The 24,931-nt window shown below is 39.2% G+C and overlaps 1 protein-coding gene across 1 annotated transcript in view; it reads left to right on the forward strand.

The window, feature by feature from the left end:
- The window catches only part of P2RX4 (purinergic receptor P2X 4), a 33,549-nt gene that overhangs the window by 4,045 nt on the left and 4,573 nt on the right, over positions 1–24,931 (forward strand). The window contains exons 2-8 of the mRNA XM_074297800.1: positions 4,416–4,563; positions 12,967–13,038; positions 13,210–13,282; positions 13,901–13,997; positions 23,529–23,609; positions 23,992–24,133; positions 24,391–24,527. Of these exons, the coding sequence (XP_074153901.1) occupies positions 4,416–4,563; positions 12,967–13,038; positions 13,210–13,282; positions 13,901–13,997; positions 23,529–23,609; positions 23,992–24,133; positions 24,391–24,527 (750 nt within the window). The remainder of the gene's footprint in view (positions 1–4,415; positions 4,564–12,966; positions 13,039–13,209; positions 13,283–13,900; positions 13,998–23,528; positions 23,610–23,991; positions 24,134–24,390; positions 24,528–24,931) is intronic.

Here is a 24,931-nt window from a genome sequence, read left to right on the forward strand (position 1 = left end):
AATAATATTCTAATTATATTCCAGAATATAATTGCAAAAATATAACATTATATTCACATATTAGGAAACATTTACTTACATAAGTATCTGTCTTGCCCTTTAGAATATATACTCCTTGCAAGTAGGGATTATGGGTTTTGTTTTTTTTAACATATATATTTGTATCTCCAGTGCTGGGATTATAGTTAGCCCTTAATAAATATTTGCTGATTAACTGACATGATATAATGACATAATAGAACTTGTTTCAAGTTCTTTCTTGTGCCAACAAAAGGTGCTATTTTATAAACTTTTTTCGAACATATGGGGTCCTTTCCCTCTGCTTTTGATCTCTTTGGGATAAAGAACTAACAGTGTTATAGATTTTAGAGACATAAACATATTTCCAAAATGATTGGATCAGCTCACAGCTTCATCAACAGTGTGCCTGCCTGACCTTAGCCTCTCTAGCAATTGTAATTTTTTTTTTGGGGGGGAGGGTTCCTCTTTGCCAATCTGATGGGCTAGAAGATACAACTTTAGAGTTTTAAAGATTTGCATTTCTTATCATGACTGGAAGCATTTTTTCATACAACTGTTGATAACATATCTCTTCTTTTGAAAACTGCCTATTCATACCTTTTAACTGTCTAACCTATTAGAGAATGGCTCTTCTTAGTATATACTTATTACAATTACTTATATAGGTTGAATACAGACAAAAAGTAGTCATTTTTTAGATCAGTGAACAAAGGACTTCCAAAATGAATTTCCCAGACCCAAATTCTACAATTTTTTTTCACTAGCATTTTAGTTTTCATCACATGGGATGGCCCAGGTATGATTGATTTGAGGCCATATATTTTGAGTTGCATTTTGATTGTTAATTAGTGATGGTAAGATATTAATATTCTTGTACTGAGTGAACATTTCCATTAATTTGAAACAAGCTGAGGAGTAACTGATAGAGGTAACTCAGAAAGAGAAACAAAATCTAAATTCCTATTTGTATTTATAGCATTGGGACCAGAAAGTTCTCTTCTCAAAGAATATCAATTTATACTTGTCTTATTACTTAAAAAGTTTTCTGATGTTCATCCTCTGCCATCAGCCCTTTTATCTTCCTCCCTGATAGTCAGGGTTTAAAAAGAATACTTTATTTAGCATGCTTAACATGTATGAGACTGCTTGCCATCTAGGGGAGGGGATGGAGGGAAAAAAGGGAAAAGTTGGAACAGAAGTGTTTGCAAGGGTCAGTGTTAAAAATTTACCCATTCATATGTTCTGTCAATAAAAAGCTATAACAGTTTTTAAAAAGGATAGTTTAACTTTCTTTATGGTTGTCAGAGAAAAGAAATATTAAAATCATACTCCATAGGTACCAGCCTGCCAGAAATAATGTTTATTCAGTTATCAATTTAAGCATTGTTCTGCTTGTGAGGGAACTGTTCAAACTAGAAGAATATGTCATGGCTTCATGCATCCCTTCCAATTTGAAATAACATTTACAGGATTTCTAAACAAGGAAATTTCACAATATGATAAAACACAAGTTATAGAATTCAGGATAAGGGAAAAGTAAGCATTTGGTTTCATCGATCTACAACAATAGTCACTTAATCTTAAATAATCATTTTCCTAAAACCACTGAATTTCTCTCCTCAAACAGTTCTTCCATTCTGGTGACAAGTGGCCTGAAGTAACTGTGACTGTCCCCCAAACTTCATCCTAGGTCATCTTCTACATCCTTCTAGATTATCTTGCTTAGTAATCTTGGTAATCAGACCCCATGGATTTAATGATCATCTTTTTGTCTATGGTTTTCACATCTGTTTTCCAGCCCTGACCTCTCTCTTGACCTGTAGTCTTTGAAATACCAATTGCCCATTGAATATTTAAGCCCTATGTATACATATATTGTATTTAATTTATACTCTAACATATTTAACATGTATCGGTCAACCCACCATCTGGTGTGAGGAGGGGAAAAATTAGAACAAAAGATTTGGCAATTGTCAATGTTGTAAAATTACCCATGCATATATATGGTAAATAAAAACTATTAAAATATTTTAAAAAAACAATATTTAAGTCCTGAAGCCATCTCAAACTCAACATGGACAAAATAAATCTTCTTGTCTTTTCCCCAAATATTTCCCTCTTCCAGACTCCCCTGTAACTATCAAGAGTAACATCATTCTTCTAATCACCCAAGCTCCCTTGTTGTGTAATCCTCAGTTCCTCACTAACAATTCACCCTACATTTTCACATTGTCACCAAGATCTGTCATTTCGATCTTCACAACCTGACTGCTGATCTTAATACCAGAGCCTCCTGGGTTTTTGGTCTCATGTTGTTTTACATTCCAATGGATCTTATCTCCTCCCCCCCATCAAACTCCAGTGGCTCCCTATTACCTCCTAGATCAAATATGAAATCTCGTGGCTTTTAAAGCCCTTCACAGCCATGCCCTTTCCTACTTTTCCAACCTTGTTACCTGCTCCCCCCTCAGTATACTGTAAAATAGTAACATCATCTTTGCTCTTCTTCACAAAAGATATGGCCATAACCCAACTTTATAACTCCTCACTTGTAATCTCCATGCCTGAAATGTTCTCCCTCCTCACCCTTCAGATGTCGGAGCTACTGCTGAGGTGGATCAATCCTGGGCCTCTACCCTTTATCCTTGTCCACATTACTACAAGGGAAGAGATCTTCCTAGGCTAATCAAAGACTGGGCAATAGCTCTTCTTTCATAATTAGAGATTGACTGATTAATAAGAGTTTCTCTTTCAAATTAGTTGAAAGCTCTCAAGGATAGGGTAATTTAAAAATATTTAATGTTCTTAAAATCAATCATTAAACATTTATTAAATGTCTACTATATGCAAGAAAGGCAAAAGACAAATCCTTGATTGGAGAGACAATGTGGAAGCAACTATGGAGAAACAAGATACAAACAAGTAGCACAGGGCAATCAAAGGTGTAAGAGGATCAAAAAAAATTGGCTGGGGGAGCTTAGTGTTCTATGCACTGTACCCCCTGTAGCTTCCGGGGCAGGTATTGAAGGCCTAACAGGGTTTCTGCGGGGGATCCAGAAGGTGTTAGGGAGCCACTGGAATCTATTGAGGAGGATAATGACATGCTGGGACCTGTGCTTGGTGGCTGACTGGAGGAAGGACTAGAGTGGGGGTAGTCCTGAGACAGGCAGAGCCCTCAGCAGCTATTGCCATAGCCCAGGTGGGAGGTGATGAGGGTCTCTCTTCAGAGGAGTAGCTGTATCAGAGGAAAGGAGATTTCTTAAGCTCATTCCTCTACTTCTCCCAGACCAGGAAAACAAGCATTTTCATAGGAAAGGGAGATAAGGAATCCAGAATGTGCTGGAATGTAAATCCCTTGCAGCCAGGGATTATCGTATGCATTTCTGTAATTCCTGCAAATCTGGTGCAATAGGCAATATTGGTATTCAACCTACCATTAATGATTCTGAAATGGGAGGCTCTCATTATCAGAAGTTACCAGGAGGGAAGGAGCTATCTCTTCATCTTATTGCTTGTACTACAGCCATCATGATGGGTGCCATAGTGCATAGACTGCCTGGACTCAGGAAGACTCATCACTTAAACTCTGTTTACCTTAGTTTCCCCATTTGTTAAATGAGCTGGAAAAGGAAATGGAAAGCCACTCCAGTATCTTTCCCAAGATAATCCCAAATGAAATTGTGAAGAGTCAAATATCATTGAATAATTTAATAAAATCATTACTTTCCCTCTTTCCCTCCTCCCACTCATCTTCCATAACCTTGCATTGGACCACCAGAATCCTATAGGAAGCTTTCGCCATATCTTATACTAGCACTGTACAATCACTTCCCAGTATCCTTATCCCATATCCCTAGAACTGCTTATCCCCTCTGCCAGCTCACCTTGATACATCATCTCCCCCATTAGAATGTAAGATCCTGGGGCAGCTAGTTGTTGTAATGGATAGAGCACCAGCCCTGAAGGCAGGAGGACCTGAGTTCAAATGTGATCTCAGATACAACACTTTCTGGCTGTGTGACCCTGGGCAAGCCACTTAATCCCAGTTGCCTCAGAAAAAAAAAAAAAAAAAAAGAAAAAAAAAAAAGTAAGCTCCTTGAAAGCAAGAACTGTTTTCATTTATATCCCTAGAGCCTGATATATATATATATATAAATGCTTTTTCCGTCTATCTAGAAAAAAAATAAAAAATCTGGATCTAACCTTCAGAAGACCTGGAATTAAATTATATTTCTGCTAATTATGTCACTTCCCTTGTCATCTGCAAAATGCAGAGCTTTGGACAAATGATCTCCAAGGTTCCTTCCAACCCTAAATCTAAGGGATGTGACAACTTGGAGAAAGCACTAGCCCCATTATACAAAGATATATGTAATCAGCTTTCTATTTTGCAGGTGGGTGTTTGTTTGGGAAAAAGGCTACCAAGAGATGGATTCAGTGGTCAGTTCTAGTACCACAAAGGTGAAAGGCGTGGCTCTGACCAATACCTCTGATCTGGGGCTCAGGGTCTGGGATGTGGCAGATTATGTGATCCCGGCTCAGGTATGTTTCACACTTTGTCCCTTCCTCGTACTCACTCGTGCCTTATATTTATTTGCTTTGCAGCTGTGTTTAATGGTTATTAGCCCCGTGGCCATCCTAAGTTCCTGCTGACAAACTTTTTTTTTTTTTTTTTCTGGTCTGGACACATGATTTTAATAGTGGGTGGTGAATTCCTGATGTGGAAATCTCCTTCCATTGTTGCAAATCAGGAACTTTTTTGTAACTTAGCACCTCAGCAGAGAGTTCAAGTGAACATGTGTCAAGGGCAAGACTTGGACCAGTCTTCCTGACCCAGAGTGTCCATCCATCCCTTATGGACAAAATGAAAAGCAAGCCTAAATAAATAGTCAATTAGTGTCCATTTAGTCTGGAGGTTTGGTTGGATAGTGGGGTAATCCTTATTGTCACTTCTTCAGCTACAAAGCTTTAAGGGTTAAACAACAACTGCAATATTTAAAACCTGACATATCAAGAGAAATCGATGTCAGGCCCTGAAAAACATGAAAATTCTTGTGCTTTGAGTTTATTTGGAAGCTAGAGAAAGTTAATCTTCTGTGCCTGAATTGGTACAATATTGTAGTTTTTGTTTCATCGTTTCAGTCGTGACATACTCTTTCATGATCTCATTTTTGGGGTTTTCTCAACAAAGATATTGGGGACGCAGGGTTAGATGACTTTTCCAGGTCATACAACTTGTGTGCTTTTGAATTCAGGTCTTCCTGATTCCAGGACCACAGCTCCCTCCATTAGAGCCACCTAGCTGCCCCAATATGCTACACTATTATATAGAGCAAAGAATTACATTTGTAGACTAACAGCTTTGATAGTAATTAGCTGAGAACAAAACTGACCCAGAAAGATAGGACCCATGAAAGGATGAAGATTGAAGGAAGCAATTCAAGAAACCAATATGCCAAAGATAGTATAGAAAACAACTCTGAACTCAAGAACGCTGATCTATGCAATGGCTGACCATGATTCCCTACAACTGAAGGTCCTACCTCTTGAGCTGATTGACCTGAGATACAGAAGAAGAGAGACATTTTCCAATGTGACCAATGTAGAAATTTGTTTTTGCTTGACTGTGTGTTTGTTACAAAGGCTTTGTTTTTCTTTTCTTTTCTCTCTCTTTTTTTTTTTCCTATTGGGAGTGGCTGGGAAGAAGAAAGGGGAAAGGGATATAATATTGAGGGGGGGAAAAAGAAAAAGAAAAAAAAGACATTAAAACACTTTTTTTTAAAATACACAGAATAGAACAGATAGAAGGACAGAAAGAAACACCCACAAATAAGACAGCTTTGAAAGTTATATATTGAACTTATCATGTATTTCTAAGTAAAACAAGTACTCAAAAGAGATCCACAACTTCACATGAAATATTTTATTTGATGTTAAGTTCAAGGAAAAAAAGAGAGAGAACAGGGAAGTTAGAATACTGCATCCTACTCTGACATGTTCTGCTTTTTCTGAGGACACACAGTCTTAAATTAGAAGGGATTTCAGGGACATCTTGGCCAATGTGGGCCCCAAAATCAAATCCATTCTCTTCTTGAAGACTTCTAGTAAGGGGAAATTAATTACTATCATAGTATCCAGTTAATTTGGAGCAGCTTTAATTATTAGGAATTGTTTTCCTTATACTAAGTCAAATTTTTCCTCTGCAATTTCTGCCCATTGTTCCTAGTTTTGTCCTCTCCAACTGAGCAGAGCACATCAAAAACTTCCTCTACAATACGGCTCTTCAAAAATCTAAGGTCTTTCATCATGACCCTTCCCTGAAGGGTCATCATTTCTCCAGGAAAAATAGCACACATGCCTTTTATGCTTTTTTGGATCTACCATTGGGTTAGCCATCCCTCCCAGCCTTATTTGCCAGTGTGATAGACATTCTATGAATGTCCTTATCCAGGTCATTGATAAAAATATTAAATTACATAGGCCAAGCATATGTTTTTGTTTCAAAGAAATGGAGGTAGTCAACTAGAGCTGTCCATCCAAGGTTACAACCACTCATTAATTGACTATTCTTTGGGTCCAGTTTTTTGAATCTACCTAACTATACCATTATTTAACCTGTTTCTATCTTGTTCACAAAGATTGTATTAGAGAAATTTTGTTCTTTCCAGCTCTGAGATTTTGGAATTCTTAAGTTAAAAGATGGTGTGACTAATAATAAAAAAAATTGCAAATCAAAATAATCCTGAAGTTTCACCTCAGCAAATTGGCCAAGATGGAAATAATCAATATTGTCAATAGATAGGTTGTTGTGTAGTTGTTCAGTTGTGTCCAAGTCTTCATGACCCTGTGGACTATAGCATGCTACACACACTCACACACACACACACACACACACACACACACACACACACACACACTACTATCCATTGGAGTTTTATTGGCAAAGATAATGAAGTGGTTGCTACTTCCTTCTCCAGTGGACACCTTTTGTCAGAAAACTTCACTATGATTTGTCCTTCTTGGATAACTACGCATGACATAGCTAATTGTTTCCTTGAGTTACTCAAGCCCCTTTGCCATGACAAGACATAATTCAGGAGGGGGATATATTGTTAGTGAATGAATGGTACAATTATTCCATAAAGCAATTTAGAGTTAAGCAAATAAATGAGTAAAATTTCCATAAACTAGAGGTATTATTGCTAGGCTTGTGCCCCAAAGAAATCACTGACAAAAAAGTCTCCAAAAGTAACTTTTTTCGTGGAAGGTAAGAACTAGAAACAAAGTAGATGCTCATCAATTGAGGAAATACCAAAAAAAAAAAAAAAACCCACTATGATTCATAAAAATAATAGAATGTTATTTTGTTGTAAGAAATTATGACCACAGAGAAGCAAAAGAAAACTGGTATGAACTGTTACAAAGTGAAATAAGCAGAGCCAAGAATATACATTGTGTATTATACTGCAACAATATAACTGAAAGAACAGTTACCACAAAACAGTAGAAAAAGTATGTGGTGGGAATAGAAAGAACATGATCCTAGGTTCCAAATGATCCTAGAGATAGAAGATGGATTCCTCTGTTCCTTGAAGAAGTGGGGGACCCACAGGTGTGGAACATTGAAAATAACATCCAATTTTTAAAACATATTGACTGCTTTACTTTTTCTTCTTCTTCTTCTTTTTTTTTTTTTTTTATAAGGGGCAGTTTGGGGAGGGAAGGAAGTGAAGAAAGCTGAAAAGGGAAATTCAGGGAGTATAAAAACAAAATATACTAATAATGTTTTAAAAGCCAGTGTGAGCAAAAGGCAAAATAGAAGAAGGTTGTTCTTGTCTAGCGACTAGTTTTCTAAGCTATGATCTCTGAGTTAAGGGGAAAAAAAGTCCTAAAGTAAACATTAACATTTTACAACTTTTAATGACTGTTGTTTCCTCTTTGGAACAACAGAATATAATTTGTACCTTTTACTCCATGTAGTTTATATCACAAATGTGATCACATGGAGATAAGCTGCCACCCTTAATTCAGGACTGATGGAAGAATTTTTTTTGGAGGATAATCTTGGACTTACACTTTCATCCATGTGGACCAATCAGATCATGGTAATTCAGATCTCATGGGAGACTTAAAATTATGCAAAGAAAAATATGCAAAAATAAATACCCTAGAGTCTTGCAAATCCCCCTCTCTTCAAGCCTATTTATATCAATCAACTTTTTTTAAGAATAGGAAGCTGTGCATTTTTGGTTTTCTTCCCAAATTGTTTTTCCATTCTTTCTAAATCTGATTTTTTTGTGTGTGTGAAACAAGATAACTGTATAAATATGTATACATATATTGTATTTAGCATATACTTTAACATGTATGAGACTGCCTGCCATCTAGGGGAGGAGGTGGAGAGAAGGAGGGGAAAAGTTGGAACAGAAGTTTTTGCAAGGGTCAATGTTGAAAAATTACCCATGCATATGTTCTGTCAATACAAAGCTATAATAATAATTTAAAAAATAGAATAGGAAGCTGTTGATTCTCATGATTGCTTATCTTTTATCTGAGGGCTACCCTGGCAAGTTGGCAGTTTTATCACCTGGTTAGACATCAGATATTTAATCTTGTAACCATAGAAACTCTTAAAGGTGAGGATTGGGATCTAGGATCCCAGTCATTTGAGTAGTACCTATGCACATAAAATCACAAGTCCTTCAAATATTAAGGTGAGTATGAAGTTCCAGAGAAGGGAAGAGTAGTTAGCATTCTGAAAATGGAATTAAAATAAGTATTGCGGTTAGATAGCTATTGCATGCATAGATTGCAGGTTTTTTAATGAGAACTTAATTTGATCAGCACAGTGCCTGGAATATATAGTAGATTCTTAATAAATGCTTATTGATTTAATTTGACTTTGACCTGTTCCTGAGAATTCAAGGACCTGCCATGTCTTCTTGTAGAAAGACAACATAGGTTAATGAGTAGAATCTGGATGTAGTATGAGGAAGGGCCAGATCTGAATCCTGAATGATCTTGGGCAAGTCCCTTGTTATGGGCCAGAACTCTGTATTTAAAACAAGGATTCTTACAAGGTGCTAACTCAGTGGAATTGAGAAAGACAATGGTTATCTAATTTAGCATGGTGCTTGATAGTTCTATAGTTCAGTATATGTACTTAGTACTTAATATATAGTTCCACAAGATTCACACCTCTGATAGTGTAATTAGAATAGAGCATATAAGCTGGGACAAACTCAGCCAGGGTCAGACAATGCAACGGCCTCTCAATCAGAGAACAGCAACTGCCTCTCAGTCTCCTTGTATCATCCTCTCACAAGAGGAGATCCATTCTGTGTTGGATCTCCAGCAGCCACTGTCAGGTGGCTCCCATGTATTCCAACAGCTCTCCCGTGTATTCCAATAGTCCCTTTACCTCTGAATCTCAGTAAAACAGAAATGAAAATACCTGTAGTCTCCACTTCCCAGGAGGATTGGGAGGGTCAAATGAATTAGCATTAGGAAAGTGCTTGGCAAACCTTAAATTGCTATGGCAATGATAGCTCTATCTTGTCATTAGTATTGATATTTTTATTACAACCATTGTAAGGTAATACACAGCCACAGTGCCTTCTATGGCAGATCTGAACAAAATGCTTTACAGATTATATAAAAACTCTCCTTTCTTAATGGGATTAGAGATTCATTAGCTTCTTCACAAATAAACTTTACGAGTTCCTTCTGTATGATTTCTTCCTGTTTCTATTATTCCCTTTCTGCCCATTAAAAGCTCTTCTATTCCTTCTTTGCCCAGACTGAATAGAGATTTTTATTTGTATTGAATACAGTGCTAGTCCTAAAATTAGCTGTTGGTTCCATGTTGATCAAGCTATCTGTGAAATAATAGAGGCAGTCTGGGGCAATATGGGAGTGCTGGGTTTGGAGTTCATATGTTGGGTTCATGTCCTGCTTCTCAAACTTAACAGTTGTATGACATTGAGCAATTCATTTACACTAGTCCCTAAATTAGGAGGCAACTCCCAGACTGAGTAAATCATGGATTGATGTTTGGACTCTGACAGACTCCTTATGGCGTTGACTCTGTCTTCCTCTGTTTACCACAGAAGCCAGTAAGAGTTTTATAACTCAATTCTCTTCCCTCTCTGTTCTGCAATCAATCCCAAAGTGATTCTCCCAACTTAAATTCAACAAACCTTTATTAAGTCCCTCCTATGTACAAAGCTCCAGGCTGGCCAGATGGGGAGAAAGAGAATAGATGGCATTATTTTTGCCCTCAAAGAACTTGTAATTCACTGTAGGGAATGATGTATAGATAAACATAATGCAAGGCAAAGCATGAAAGAGATCAGGTCGACATTCTCCGAAAATTTGAGGAGGGAGGAGAAAGCAGTTTCAGTTTCAAAAATTGGTTTTAGACTTAAATACTTCTCAGAAAATTCAGATTGATCAGTTAATACTGAAGTTACAGATTTTCAGGATTATATTTCACATATCTTCATCTCCTTTCAGTTTCTTTGGGGAAAGCAGCATGGTATAATAGAAAAGGTATTGACCGCTTGGTGGTGCAGTGGCTTGAGTTCCAGGCCTGGAGTTGGAAGGACCTGAATTCAAATCCAGCCTTAGACACTTATTGCTGGGCAAGCCATTTAATCCTGTTTGCGTCATCTGTAAGAGGAAACCAACACCCCAGTATCTTTGCCAAGAAAACCCCAAATGAGGTCACAAAGACTTGGTTATGACTGAAATGAATGAACAACAAGAAAATTTAATTGGGATTCAGAAGACCTGAATTTAAATCTTGGTTCTGTCAATTTTTTTATTTTTAATGATAGCTTTTAATATTCAAAATACATGCAAAGATAGTCTTCAACATTCACTCTTACAAAACCCTGTGTTCCAAGTTTTTTTTTTCTCTTCTTCCCCCCCCTTCCCCTAGACAGTAAGCAATTTAATATAGGTTAATCATGTGCAGTTCTTCTATACATATTTCCACATTTATCAGCCTGCATAAGAAAAATCAGATCAAAAAGGGAAAAATGAGAAAGGGGAAAAAAAGCAAACAACAACAACAAAGGTACACATACTATGCTATGATTCACATTCAGTCTGTATAGTCCTCTCTGGATGCAGATGGCTCTCTCCATCACAAGTCCATTAGACTGAATCACTTCGCTGTTGAAAAGAGCCAGCTCCATCAGAGTTGATCAGAACATAATTTCTTTTGGGCTCTGTTATTCTGTGTGATCTGGGATAAATCACTTCATTTTTCCAGTTCTTCAACTGTAAAATAATGGGCTTGGATTTGAAGACTTCTTAGATCTGTTCTAAATCTCTGATCCTGATTTTATGAACTAAAAGGACTTGTTGAAAAGAAAGAATCCCAGCTCTACCACTCTAATGCCTATGTGAACCTAGCAACTTTTCTCCTATATTTGTATTTCTCAAATTCTGAATCTATCATTCTCTTTTTCAGAGTCTGTGAAACTGAATTGAAAATGAAATTCTGACATTCCATATTTCTGACTCTCTTGTTTTGCCTTACAGATCTCTTTTCTGCAATCTTATTTCAGAATCGTTATTTAAAAGAATTTGGAGGGTTGTGAAGATGAGCTTGTATGAGTCCTCGCCTTTACTCTGCCATCTTGGCTCCACTCTTCTGCAGTCTTATTTCTATCCAAATTTTAGTTTTAATCTCTGTCTTTATTTCCTCCTTTAACTTCTTACATCTCTTTTAAGCCATTCTAGAGTTTTTCTGGTGTTCTCCTACACTTTAAAGATCTGGTTTCTCTTTCCTTGAAAATTTTCTTATCACACTATGTCTTAACATCCTATTCTCAAGTCATCTGTCTCAGCATAATAGTTCTTTATTATGTTATGACTTACTAGTTGTCCACCTTCATCTTTATTTCTTGTAGTCTCCTTCTTGTTTTTTCTATTTATGTCTTCATTCTCTTCCAGTCAGATTAAGGGTTGAAATTAGTCAGTTTGAAAATTTACTCAGAGAGGCAGCTAGGTGGTGCAGTGGATAGAGCACCAGCTCTGAAGTCAGGAGGATCTGAGTTCAAATGTGACCTCAGACACCTAACACTTCCTAGCTGTGTGACCCTGGGCAAGTCACTTAACCCCAATTACCTCAGCAAATAAATTTTTTTTTAAAATTCACTCAAAGGACTAAAATAAACTCTTGTTTAAAAAGAAGATTTTATACACATAGATACAAAGCAAGTTGAAAATATCATGTGACATACTGCTATGTGACTAAATGCCTAAAGGATACAGGCCAGTCCTGTGGTTATTTGGACCTGGCTGGCAGAGATAAACAAAGACTCAATGTCTCATACACACAGATGTTTGGCAAACACTTGTTAGTATCTTGAGAGAATAAGAAAATGGATTTCAAAGCTGTTTCAAAGAAAATGATGAAGGGAAGATGAGGGACAAGACTTTCAGACCTTTCTTGTGGTAGAAGATCAAACACATGGTTATCCAACCTGACAAAGAAAACACAGACTTTGATCTTATCATAGCTCTCCAATCAGGAATAGTGTGCTAAGGACATTAAATAGGTTCTATGAAATGTACCCACAAAGTTGGATAAAATTTGGAAGAGATTATCCAAAGAAATGTGTAGGTTGTGAAGAAATCCCTCTACATCCTACCATGCTGGTCATGATGACTGATCAGCACCAAGCCTAGATAACCTGAGTACCTGGGGTGAAAGTTTATATAAGGAAAGAACAGTCACTTCTCTAAAAGCATGTATCTTTGTCAAGCGACTCTGAATGATGACTCTTTCTCATAGGGAGCACCAGGTTGCTTTCCACTATGGCACTTGAGAGCAGCCGATAGTATGTAAATCGACAACCAGTTGACTTTTCTGTCTGTATGTGTGGGCTATAGGAAGATGTCAACATCCTTGTCTTTCTTCCCATTCTACAGCAGGAAAACGCACTGTTTATCATGACCAACATGATTGCTACCTTGGATCAGAGACAGAGCACCTGTGCTGAGGTAGGTGATAAGCATTCCTGTAGAACAGGCTACCAGCGATGGTCTTCTTCCTTGTGCCTTATTCTTTTGAGTGCCATAGGTCCTAGGACGTGGGTACTGGCTGTGGTTTTGAAAGTAAACCCACATGGGGCCTTATTTTTCCTCATTTTTCCTCATTTTTGTCTTCTTCAGCTTCCAAGTGCTAAAACTGAATGTAAATCAGACGATGACTGTACTTTTGGCTCCATTGATGTCCATGGCAGTGGTATGAGCTTATCTCCCATGGTGCACTTCATAGAATCTATTTGATCTTCTTAGTGTTAGCTTCTTGGCTAGAAAAGGCCAGCAGGCTCAAAGTTCATGTTTTCTTTGTGGGTTCAGATAATAGCCACGTGTTACATTAGAACAGCAGTCACTAACACTTAGAAAATCAAGCCCTTCTCAATGTGACTTTCTGTAATGGAGAGAATAGCCTTGAGTTTTTTTCTATTAGAGAAGTAAGGCCGTCTTACTTTAGTATGGAGTTATCCCTTCTCTGATAGGAAAAAACTTAAGGGCCCAGAAGTCTTCAGGATTCCCTGGGATTGTCTTATAACAAGACCATATTTAATAATCCAGATCTCTGGTCCTCTACAATTTTCTCAGACCCTGGAAAGTATCTATTTGCCTTGAGAAGTAAGTAATTCCCTTGTGAGACCATTGATCTCATGCTGTTACACAGTTGAACTTCATGCTGATGCCCAAATCTTTACAAGTTAAAGTTGCTTGGTGACTTGATTAAGGTACCCATGGATCCAATAGTAGAAAATGGGGGAGTGGAGAAGTTGGGGTGTCTACAGTATGGTGAGTACTTGTCTCATTGTTCCTCCTTATCCTGCTCCAGGAGTGGCAACTGGAAGATGTATAAACTATAATGCTCATGTGAAGACATGTGAGGTGATGGCTTGGTGTCCAGTGGAGAATGATACTTATGTGCCCCGGTGAGTCATGACAGATTGGCCCAGACCTAAGGCTAAGGAAAGTGAAGAGATCAAAAATTATAATTTGTAAGGGAGGAGTTTGGTCTCATTCAACAAATATTTACTGTGCTAGGTGGTGTCCCAGATGTTTCCTAAAAGTTACCAGTTATGGCCGAGTAAAAACTCCTAGAATATTTTGAGCTAGAAAAAGCCTTAGATCTTTTGATCCAATCTGCTTATTTTAAAAAAGAAAGGATAAAAATTGTCCATTCAAGTGCAAAAACATTAATCAAATCAGTTTAGGAGAGAAGAATTATGACTAGACAAAAAAATAATGCCCAAGGTAAATGACTGGAGTTTTTGGTGAACAGGAAGCCCAGTAAGTCAAAACAGATAAATGATACCTTAAGGAAAAAAAAAAAAAAAAAAAAGCTAACGAACTCTTTGTTATTGTTTGATTGTTTTCATATCTGACTCTTTGTGATGCTTTTTGGAGTTTTCTTAGCAAAAATACTGGAATAGTTTGCCATTTCCTTCTTCAGCTCTTTTTACAGATGAGAAATCTGAGGCAAACAAGGTTAAATGACTTGCTCAGAGTCACACAACTAGTAAGTATCTGAGGCCAGATTTAAATTCAGGTTGTTCTGACTCCAGACTCGGTATCACCTGTACCACCTAACCCTAACCCATAATAGCTATTGGGACACTTAATAAAAGTAGTATGTCCAGAACAGAAGTGATAGGCTTGCTATCCTCTGTAAAGCCTCTAATCCAGTAAAAATCCCAGATCTTTTTTCAGAACAATTGCTGTCCAACTGTGTCTTCCTCATTTTTTATTTTGATCTTTTTGTACCCAGTTATAAATCTTTATATTTATCTGTACTGAACTTTATCTTATGAGATTCAGCTCTTGACCCAGCAAGGACCCTTTTGGATCCTGATTCTATCATTCACTAGGTTAGCTCTTTCTGCTCTTTTACTGTCACCTTCAAAACTGATGAGCAAGCCATCTCTGTCTTTATCCACATCACTGATTTTTTTAAAATGTTAATCAACATCGGGACAAACACAGAATTCTGGGACACTTCTCTAGAGATTTCCTTGAACATCCATATTGAGCTATTAACAATTATCATTTGAATTCAACAATGTTACCAGCTCTAAATCCAGCTAATGATATTGCCATAGAATCCAAATTATCTCCATCTGGAGAGTATAAGATAGGTACTTTTACCCAAAGTTTTGCTAATGAAAATAAGCTCAATATACAGCCTTCTTCTTACCATCTAGTTTAGTAATCCTTTCAAAAAAGGAAGTGACTAGTCAAAAATACAAAAACATCCCGTCCTTGATGACGCCATACTGCCCCTTTGTAACCAACACTTTTCTTTCTCTATATTTCATAACTCTTTAGTGATTTGTTCTAAAATTGACTCAGAAACAAAAGTCACATTCACTGACCCATAGGTGACAGAGTCTACTCTTTCTTCCTTTTTTAAAAACTGGGACATTTGCCCCTTTTCCAATTTTGTGGTCCCTATCCACCTTGCCCGTTCGAGCATTCCTGACAGTGACTCTGCAATCCCATGTGCCTGTTCTCCCAAGACCCAAGGACAAAGTTCCTCCAGCCTGGGCACATTGAATTCATCATGGGAGATGGGTGTGCTCTTTCTTATTCTGTCATCAGAATATTGGCTCTGGGTTGCTCAATCTTTTCCTGTTCTTTCTCTGGCAGAAAAAACAGAAACAGAAGCAAAGTAGGCGTTGAACAGCTCTTTCCATCATCATCTTCAGTTATCATCCCACCCAAGCTAAACAAAGATCCTGGACCTTCTTTGTTCCTCCCTTTTCTCCTAGGGGAGTCTTTTTGAAACCCTTCTTGTTTGCATACTTTAAAACACACCCACAAAATCAATAGCATTTTTGTGTAGTAAGAATAAAATCCAAGAAGTCATATTGGCAATGGAGATTCCATTCAAAATAAGCACAATATAGATAATATATTAGGCAACTAAGCTACCAAAAAAGGCAAATGCTTGTATTTATCCAATTACAAAGTGCTCTTTAATGAAATAAAGAACTTAAAAAGCTGTTGTCTTCAGCTTCCCTCCCCAACCTCAGCTCATAATGATGAGTTTTAGCATTCCCAGCATTGGATTTTTTTTTTATTATATATATATATATATATTTTATAATATTATCCCTTGTATTCATTTTTCCAAATTACCCCCCCTCCCTCTATTCCCTCCCCCCGACGACAGGCAATACCATACATTTTACATGTGTTACAATATAGTCTAGGTACAATGCATGTGTGTGAATATCATTTTCTTGTTGCACAATAAACATTAGAATCCGAAGGTACATGCAACCTGGGCAGACAGATATTAGTGCTAACAATTTACATTCCCCTCCCAATGTTTCTTCTCTGGGTGTAGCTACCTCTGTCCATCATTGATCAACTGGAAGTGAGTTGGATCTTCTTTATGTTGAAGATTTCCACTTCCATCAGAATACATCCTCATACAGTATTGTTGTTGAAGTGTACAGTGATCTTCTGGTTCTGCTCATTTCACTCAGCATCAGTTGATTTAAGTCTCTCCAGGCCTCTCTATATTCCTCCTGCCCAGCATTGGATTTTTAAAATATTATCTTTTTTAAAAAATTCCATTTTACATGTAAAAACAACTTTAATATTCCTTTTTCAAATTTTGGGAGCCAAATTCTCCCCCTCCTCTCCATTCCTCATTGAGAAGGTGAGCAATTAAAAAAGGGGGGAGGGAAAGGGGCAGGTAGGTGGCGCAGTGGATAGAGCACCAACCCTGAAGTCAGGAGGACCTGAATTTTAATCTGGCCTCAAACACTTAACACTTCCTAGCTGTGTGACCCTGGGCAAGTCACTTAACCCTAATTGCCTCAGCAAAAAAAAAAAAAGAAGAAGAAGAAGAAGGTGAGCAATTGGAATAGACCTTTTACAGGACCAACTCTTACTACCATCCTATGATAAGGCCTTACTTCTACCTTCTGTATTAAGCTTTAAAAAGCTGGTTGGTGAGTGCCTTATGTATCTACAGCATTCCGTCAGAACATCCCTTTTTTCCCTCTTCTCTGAAATTGTTTTCCTTTGGGTCTCCTAAATTGAATTCTCCTATCCCTCCAGAACTGATTTTTCCCTATAGCACTTTGGGATCCTACATATCTTTCCTCCGAATCCTTTGAAATCTACTTCCCCAAGTTAGAAGGTGTGTGTCAGACTCTGCACAGACTTCTCCTTCTCTATATTAAACTTTAAGAAGGCGCAATCACTTGCCCCCAAAGTTCTCATTATTTCCACCCCAGCAACTAGTTTCTTCATATTATTTTCAGATCAATCAACATTTATTGTTGTTGTTTGTCCTTCGTTCTCGAAGAGGACCAGGACATCAGGGAAGTGATGCAAGTGAATTGGAATGAAGTGATGGAGGGCTGTGCAAGGTCACCAGCCTCACTTTTCCCTCCAGAGCCATCTGGTTCCAGTGGCAAGATAAAGATCAGAACAACTAGAGATGGCCCCAGATGCAGTGGGAGACCTTGGCCTTTTTAAGCCAACATTTATTTAGTGTTTTCTATATGTTAGTCACTGTGCTAAGTTTAGGGGCACAAAATAAAGCAAAAACAGTCCTTCCCTTAAGGAGCTCACATTCTAATGGAAAAGATGCTACATACAAGATCTGTCCAGTGTTACTGAACCATACTCTTGGAACAGCCAAATGACGCAATGGATAGATTCACTGGCCCTGGAGTCTAGAGGACCTGAGTTCAAATGTGGCCTCAGACACTTAACACTAATTAGCTTTGTGACCCTATAATTAGTCCCAAATGCTTCTCAAAAAAAATGTAAAAGAAAAAGAAAGATATTCTTAGAGGGAAGGAATGAGAAGTAGGGAGGGTGGGAAAGGATTCCTACAGAGAGTGGGTCTTAAAGGCAGGCAGGGAACCTAGAAGGCAGAGGTGAAGGGGGAGAGGATTCCAACCATGGGGAACAGATAAGTAGACCAATATAGCGATGTCAGAGCATGTGCAGAGAAGTGAAGAATAAGCAACCAGAGAAGCAAAAAGGGTCTTTAAGTGACTAACAGAGGACTTTATGTTTACCCCTGAAGGTGATAGGGAGCCACTGGAGTCTGTGGAGGGAAGGACTTATATGTTAAGGACCGTGTTTTAGGGAAATCACTTTGGCAGTTGAGTGGAAGGGGGTAGAGTGAGGAAGACTTAACTGAAAGGCCTTTTGAAGAATAAAAATATCATTAAGGCAAGTCAAGAAGTTGTCGGTCCTTCTGCTTTTAGCAGAGGAAGAACTCTGATTAATTGAAGCAAAGCCTGGTTAATTGAAGCCCTGTGGCTCTACTATGGTATGTTTCTATGCAGGTTTGTGAGTTATTTCCAAAACTCTTCTATTTTCCTTTTTGTCCAGGTGGCCTGTAGTATATTCTAATGGCCAGATGACTTTACTTTCTCCTTCCATTGGCCTTGACTTTTAAATATTCTCTGAGGTAGTTCCCCTCTCTCAATTTTGGACTTGCTCTTACAAACAAACTTTTAGAATATGCTGCTATCTTACCTCAGCTTTCTTTTTTCTCTCTCCTGTTTCTTTCTCACCGATCCATAGCCATAAATGTTCTCATGGTGGATTTTATCGTCATGTCTGAGCTTTGTCCCTTATGTTAGGACCAACAGTTCCTCTTGTTTCCTAAATTCTGGCTTTTGGATCCACCTTGAGGAGGCTTTGGATTTTGCTATTAAAGGCCCTTCCCCCCCCCCCATCTTTCTAGCCTTCTTATACCTTGTGTCATTTCCTTCTCCTTGCAACATACCCCTCTCCTTGCAACATACATTTCAATCAAGTGATATCAAGTTCCTGGCTGTTGCTCTCACCAGATTCTCCATCTCCAAGCTCCAGGCATTTCCCCTGGCTGTCCCCCATGCCTGGAATGCTTCCCTCCTCATCCCTACTTCCAGGCTTCCTTAGATTCCTTCAAGTCTCAGATAGTATTCCCCTTTTGTAGGAAGCTTTTCCCAAATCTCCTTAATGCCATCCCTTCCCGTTATAGATTGTCCAGTTTATTTTGTCAGTAGCTGTTTGTACAGAAATGTTTTTGGGTCTTCCCCATTAGACTGGGAAGTCCTTGAGAACTGCAACTGTCTTTTTGACTTTCTTTATATCCCTGGTACTTAACACAGGGCCTAGTATACAGTAGGCACTTACCTCTGGCTCTTTATGCTGTTCTTTTTCCTTCTTTATATCTCCTATCTATGGGATCCCTAGGCCAAGCCCCATTGGGTCATGTTTGGGTCCTAATTGAATCAGATTCAATGTAAATAGCAGTCATTTTGGCTTTGGCTGGAAACCCTGAGAATCTTCCCCTCTTAGATTTATTCATTCATTCAGATTTGGGGGGGGCTAGTTGAAAGAAGAGATTCTTTGTCTCCATTTCTACCTCACCTTACTCATTGAATGGGTGTTGCCTCAGTCAAACTGAGACCTTTTGAAGATCTTAGCTTAAAAAGGCCAAGGTCTCCCATTTCATCTAGAGCCCTACTCAATCATCCTGATCTATGTCTGGCTACTGAACTCCGATGGCTCTGGAGAGGAAAGTAAATCTGTGATTGCACAACCCTTCTTTACTTAAATCCAATAAACTTTCATGTCATGGCATCCCCTCCCTGATGTCATGGTTCTCTTGGAGAATGAAGGACATCTGTGAGATCTAATTATGGGGATACACACAGGAATTCTTCTCCCTCCCCTGCTTGATTCAATCTGCAAATCTATTCTTGGATGCTTTTGGCAGGTGGATTCCCTTTGGAGCTAGGTATCATCACTCCTATATTTTAAACTATGGTCCAGGAGTGCAGCTGCAATTCCCAGACACCACCATCTTAGCTGCTGTTTATTTCCCAAATTACTTTTTCTGTTCTATATTCCTTGCCTTCAAGGGCCAACAGTGAAAAAAAAAAAGTTTCTTGCCCGAGGCTTCCTAATAGTCTGCAGTATTTTCCAGCTTCCTTCTGGCAATGCCATTAGTATCCATGGGAATCACCAGAAATGAGTGGTTGTATTCCATGGCTGGCATCCATTTGGGTAAGTCTTAGGAGGCTGTTGTTAGACCTTGGTTACATGCCCAGGAAGACAGCAGAGCACTGTGATTCTTAATCAGATCATCAAAGGAAGCAGAGAATCAGCAACTCTAGCTATTCTCCTTTCCCCTGACTCATCCTGAGTGATGGCTTTCTCATCCGCTAGCTCCTACAGCCGCTGGCTCCCTCCCTCCCTGCTTCTTTCTTCAGAAGAGCCCTGAGTCTCTCTTTAAGTTCTGCCCTTTTCCTTCCCTTTCTCCTCTGGGTTAATGTGAGCATCTTGTCAACTGGGGAGGGAGGTGGCTGCTCTCAGATCCCATTTTTCCCCATCGATGCCTCCCTTCTGTTTCCCATGAGATCACTTCTTTCTCTCTAATAGCCTGAAGACCTATTTTGCTCTGAGTCCCATACTCTTGTCCTCTAGGGGAGAGGTCAACCTCCAATTAGAGAAAAGTCACTGATCTGTGACAGAAGTATCAAAAATCTGAAGGCACATATCTGGAAGCAAGTCACTGCAGAGTTTTTCTACTCGTAATGATAGAGGGCAGCACCAAGCTCCCAGTTCCCCAGGCTTCCAACCTAGGAATCATCCTGGACTCCTCCTGGCTCTTACCTCCCATATCCAAGCTGTGGCCAAGACCGTTCGATTGTGTCTTTGCAGCTTCTCTCAAATACACCCCTTCTCTCCTCTGACAATCCCATCCCCTGAAGTAGACCCTTGTTACTTAGCATCTGGATTGTATGTAGTCTGTTTCTATTCTTTTCACTCTAGTCCATTCAACCCCCAAAGTGGTTTTCCAAAAGTGCATATCTAATGATGTCACCTCCTCCCAAATAAACTGCAATGGCTCCTTATTGTCTTCAGAATATATATGTATATATGCTGCGTTTGATATTTAAAGGTCTTCATAAACCAGGGGTTCTGAAACTACGGCCCTCGGGCCAGATGCGGCCCACTGAGGATGTTTATGTGGCCCACCGGGTTATGGCAAATGGGCTGAGGGACAGAGACAGAATGTGAGTTTTTGTTTTTTCTATAGTCCGGCCCTCCCACAGTCTGAGGGACAGTGAACTGGACCCCTATTTTAAAAGTTTGAGGACCACTGTCATAAACTGCCCCCTCCCTCATGTCCATTTTCTTTACCCCTTACTCTCTAAGATATATTCTTTGATCCTCTGAACCTGGCCTCCTGGTTATTTTATAATAAAATACCCTACTTTCAGCTCTGGGCCTTTTCTCTGACTGTCTCCAGTGCCTGGGAGGCTTTCTCTTCTCTACTCTGACTAGAAACCTCCCTGGCTTCCTTTAATTCCCTACTTAGAATCCTACTTTCTATGTAAAGCCTTCTCTAGCGCCCCCCCCCCCCCAATTCCAGTGTCTTCTCTCTTTTAATTATTTCGTATATCATTTGTTTTGTTTGTGTGATGTCTCCCTTGTTGGACTGTCAGCTCTTTGAGGGCAGGAACTGTCTTTTGCTTCTTTTTTAATTTCCAATCTTTAGCACAATGCCTGGGACATAATAGATGTTTAATAAAGATGATGGATTGATTGATTGATTGAGATTTCCAGTATTTTCATTTCAGTTTATTTTTATCTCCTTGTGAATGTTTATGCCTCTTGTCACTTCTTAATAACTTATTTATTCCATTCAGCTCTTTTCCTTAGTCTTTCCAATTCCACAGTCACAGGTACCTATCTGTCAGCCTTGTACCAATCCCCTGTTTCATCAATTTGCCCACCCACCGATCCACTCCATCAAACTGCTTCCCCCTCTAATTGTTCCACTGATCTTTTCCTACTTTATCTCTTCTACTTTTCCTTTTTGAACCTACCTATTCACGTATTACTCCTTCATTCCCTTATAGAACTAGATTCATTATCTCTTTACCCCTCCCCTGCCAAAATCTCCCCTCTTCTCAATCCCCTTCTAATCATTGAAGGCATCGTCAGCCTTCCAATCGCTTTTGCTCATACTCATCTCTTTATGTGCACTCAACTCTATTATCACATCTTGTCATTTCTACCTTAACAATGTCTCTTATAAATGTCCTGGTCTCTCAAGAGTCACGAGGCTACCAAGTGCTGTGTTGAACACTGTGCTAAGAGACTGGGGCAAGAACTCTACCTCATCTGATTTTGTGTCACTCAAAGTTCCTACCCCTACACTTTGTATACAGCAAGTGCCAAATAAATGTTGATAACAACTTCATATTGCTTAGATTAGGACTGTGCATTATCAAGAAAAATCTATAGACTTAACTCCTCTTACAGAAATGTATCAAAGAAACTAGGCCATTTGGAAATTGAGGAAATGCCCCTCACTGGCTTAATGAGCTATGATATATCTTTCTGATGGAATATATATACATATATATATATCATATATATATATATATATATATATATATAGCATATAGCATATCCATTACCAGAAAGAGAACTGGTGAACTCTGAGTGTAGATTAAAACAATGCTTTTCATCTTCTTTTTCTTGTTTTCTAGCCAATGTGGAACTATGTTTTGCATGACTTCATATGTATAATGGGTATCATATTTCTTGCCTTTGCAGTAAGTGAAGGAGGGGGTAAAGTAAAAGGAGGCACAGAATTTAGAACTGAAAATAAAAATTTTAATTTTTTAAAGGAAGATGCAGGGCCCTCTCAGGATCGCTTCAGGCTTGGTGAACAGAAAGCAGCCAGGAAGTGAAGGGGCACTCCTTGATGGTCACAGTGCCAGGAGAGGCATGCCCACAATGAGCCATCAGAGAATGGTATCAGTGTGCGGACAGACTTAATTTTGGTTGAACTTATAAACCCAGACCTGTCACAATGGCTACTAAAATCAATCCCCAAGGTGGAGCTGTAAATGTTGTCATAAATGCACAGTGAATGACCCACCTCCTCAGCCAGTACTCTAGCTTGTTTATTTCCTCTTTCCCCAGGAAAAGCGACTATAATGGAACATACTCTTCTGTCATTTTGATTGAAGTTATGCTTGTGAACTCTACAACAGAGTATGTTCGCTTTCAGCTTAGTCATTTAGTCTGACTCTTTGTTCCCCATTTGGGGTTTTCTTGTCAGAGATACTGAAGCAGTTTGCTATTTCCTTCTCCAGCTCATAATACAGATGGGGAAACTGAGGCAAACAGGGTTTAGTGACTTGCTGAGGGTCACATGGCTAAGAAATGTCTGAGGCCAGATATGAACTCATGAAGATGAGTGTTCTGATTCCAAGCAAAGTGCTCTATCCACTATGGCGCCATCTAGCTGCCCCATACTCATAAGCTAGGAAACTTCTCAAAGTGATTGAAAACCTCTCTTGTCCCCAACATTTAGCATCCTTCTTTGTGTAGTTGGAGGCAGTGGTTCTAGCTGAGAGAAGGAAAGGAGAGACTAACAGAATAGCCTGAAGCTGTCTGTGTTTGTGTGATTTCAGACCTGCCTTTCTGAAGGCCGCAGAGAATTTCACCCTCTTGATTAAGAACCACATCTGGTATCCCAAATTTAATTTCACCAAGTAAGTATTGGGTCCTTCACTCCTGATGGCAGAGCTCTTAAGCCTGTGCCAGCCATGGGCATTGGTCCTCCCAAGCTGGAAAGATCCAGGGTAAACCATGTCCATCATTAGCTAGGCTAGTCCTTCAGAGAATGCTCATCACCAGGGTTGGCCAGCAGCGAGGTCTGTGGGGTGAGGGAGACAAAGCTGTCCCAGAACTGTCTCCTAAGAAGGCGAATAACCTGTTGGTACTGATGGAGAGAGATGGAGTTATGACTTCTCGAAGGATGTCCTCAGGAAGAGCATGAAGCTTGACTAGTGTCCTGGAGGAATGCTGTTGGTAACCATTTCTCCCTCTCCCTTCCTTACCTCCTATCTCCCTTTTGCTCCCTTCCTCCTACAGGAGGAATATCCTTCCCAACACTAATGCTACCTACCTCAAGTCCTGCATCTATGACGCCAAGACAAACCCCTACTGCCCCATATTCCGTCTCGGCCAAATAGTGGAAAGCGCAGGGCAGAGCTTCCAGCAGATGGCCGTGGAGGTAAGTGCAGGCTTTTATTCTGTCCCAGCTTTTTCCTGAAGGAGCATTTCTAGCATAGCTCCACAAGAGAACCTTCTTGGGATTGATAGCCACTCTCTAGCTCGTCATCTGCTGCTGACAGGAGGTTCTTTATAACTCTTTAAGTGGCTTTTTAAAAAAATATATTGATTTTTTTTTTTACGTGATCAGATGGTCTCAGTATATTAGCTTTGCTCCAAGATGAACAAATGACCTCCTTCTTGCTTTGAAACATGCAGGGAGGTATCATGGGCATTCAGATCAACTGGAACTGCAACTTGGACCTGGCCGCCTCCCACTGCTTGCCAAAGTATTCCTTTCGCCGCCTTGATAATCAAGACTCTGACCACACTGTCTCTCCTGGCTATAACTTCAGGTGGGAGGGGTCATAGGAATTATTTTTTATTTGCCTAGATGTTTGGGGAGTTGGGGAGAGAACAAACATTATTGATCATCTGGGATTAAGAAATAATGTGCATTTCTAATGCCTGTGCCCTTTGAGAACTAGGCCAGAGAACTGGGCTTGTAACTAGTTTTGAAAACTGCTGCAGATAAATCCAAGTTGAATTTGGCACATGCATTTGGAGGATTTGTGAAATAAGTAAATTTGAAGTTTGAATCTCAACTGTGCCATGAGGACCAGTCACATTGGACAAGTCACTTCATCCATGTGAGCTCCTTTCTGCCCCAGTAAAATGCAGGATGGATTGAAGGTTCACCCAGTTTTCTGGATTCCAGACCCCTTGGGCAGACAGTTGGGAGAAGCCTGTGAACCCTTGC

This window comes from Sminthopsis crassicaudata, chromosome 1 (assembly GCF_048593235.1).
Source record: "Sminthopsis crassicaudata isolate SCR6 chromosome 1, ASM4859323v1, whole genome shotgun sequence".
NCBI lineage: Eukaryota > Metazoa > Chordata > Mammalia > Dasyuromorphia > Dasyuridae > Sminthopsis > Sminthopsis crassicaudata.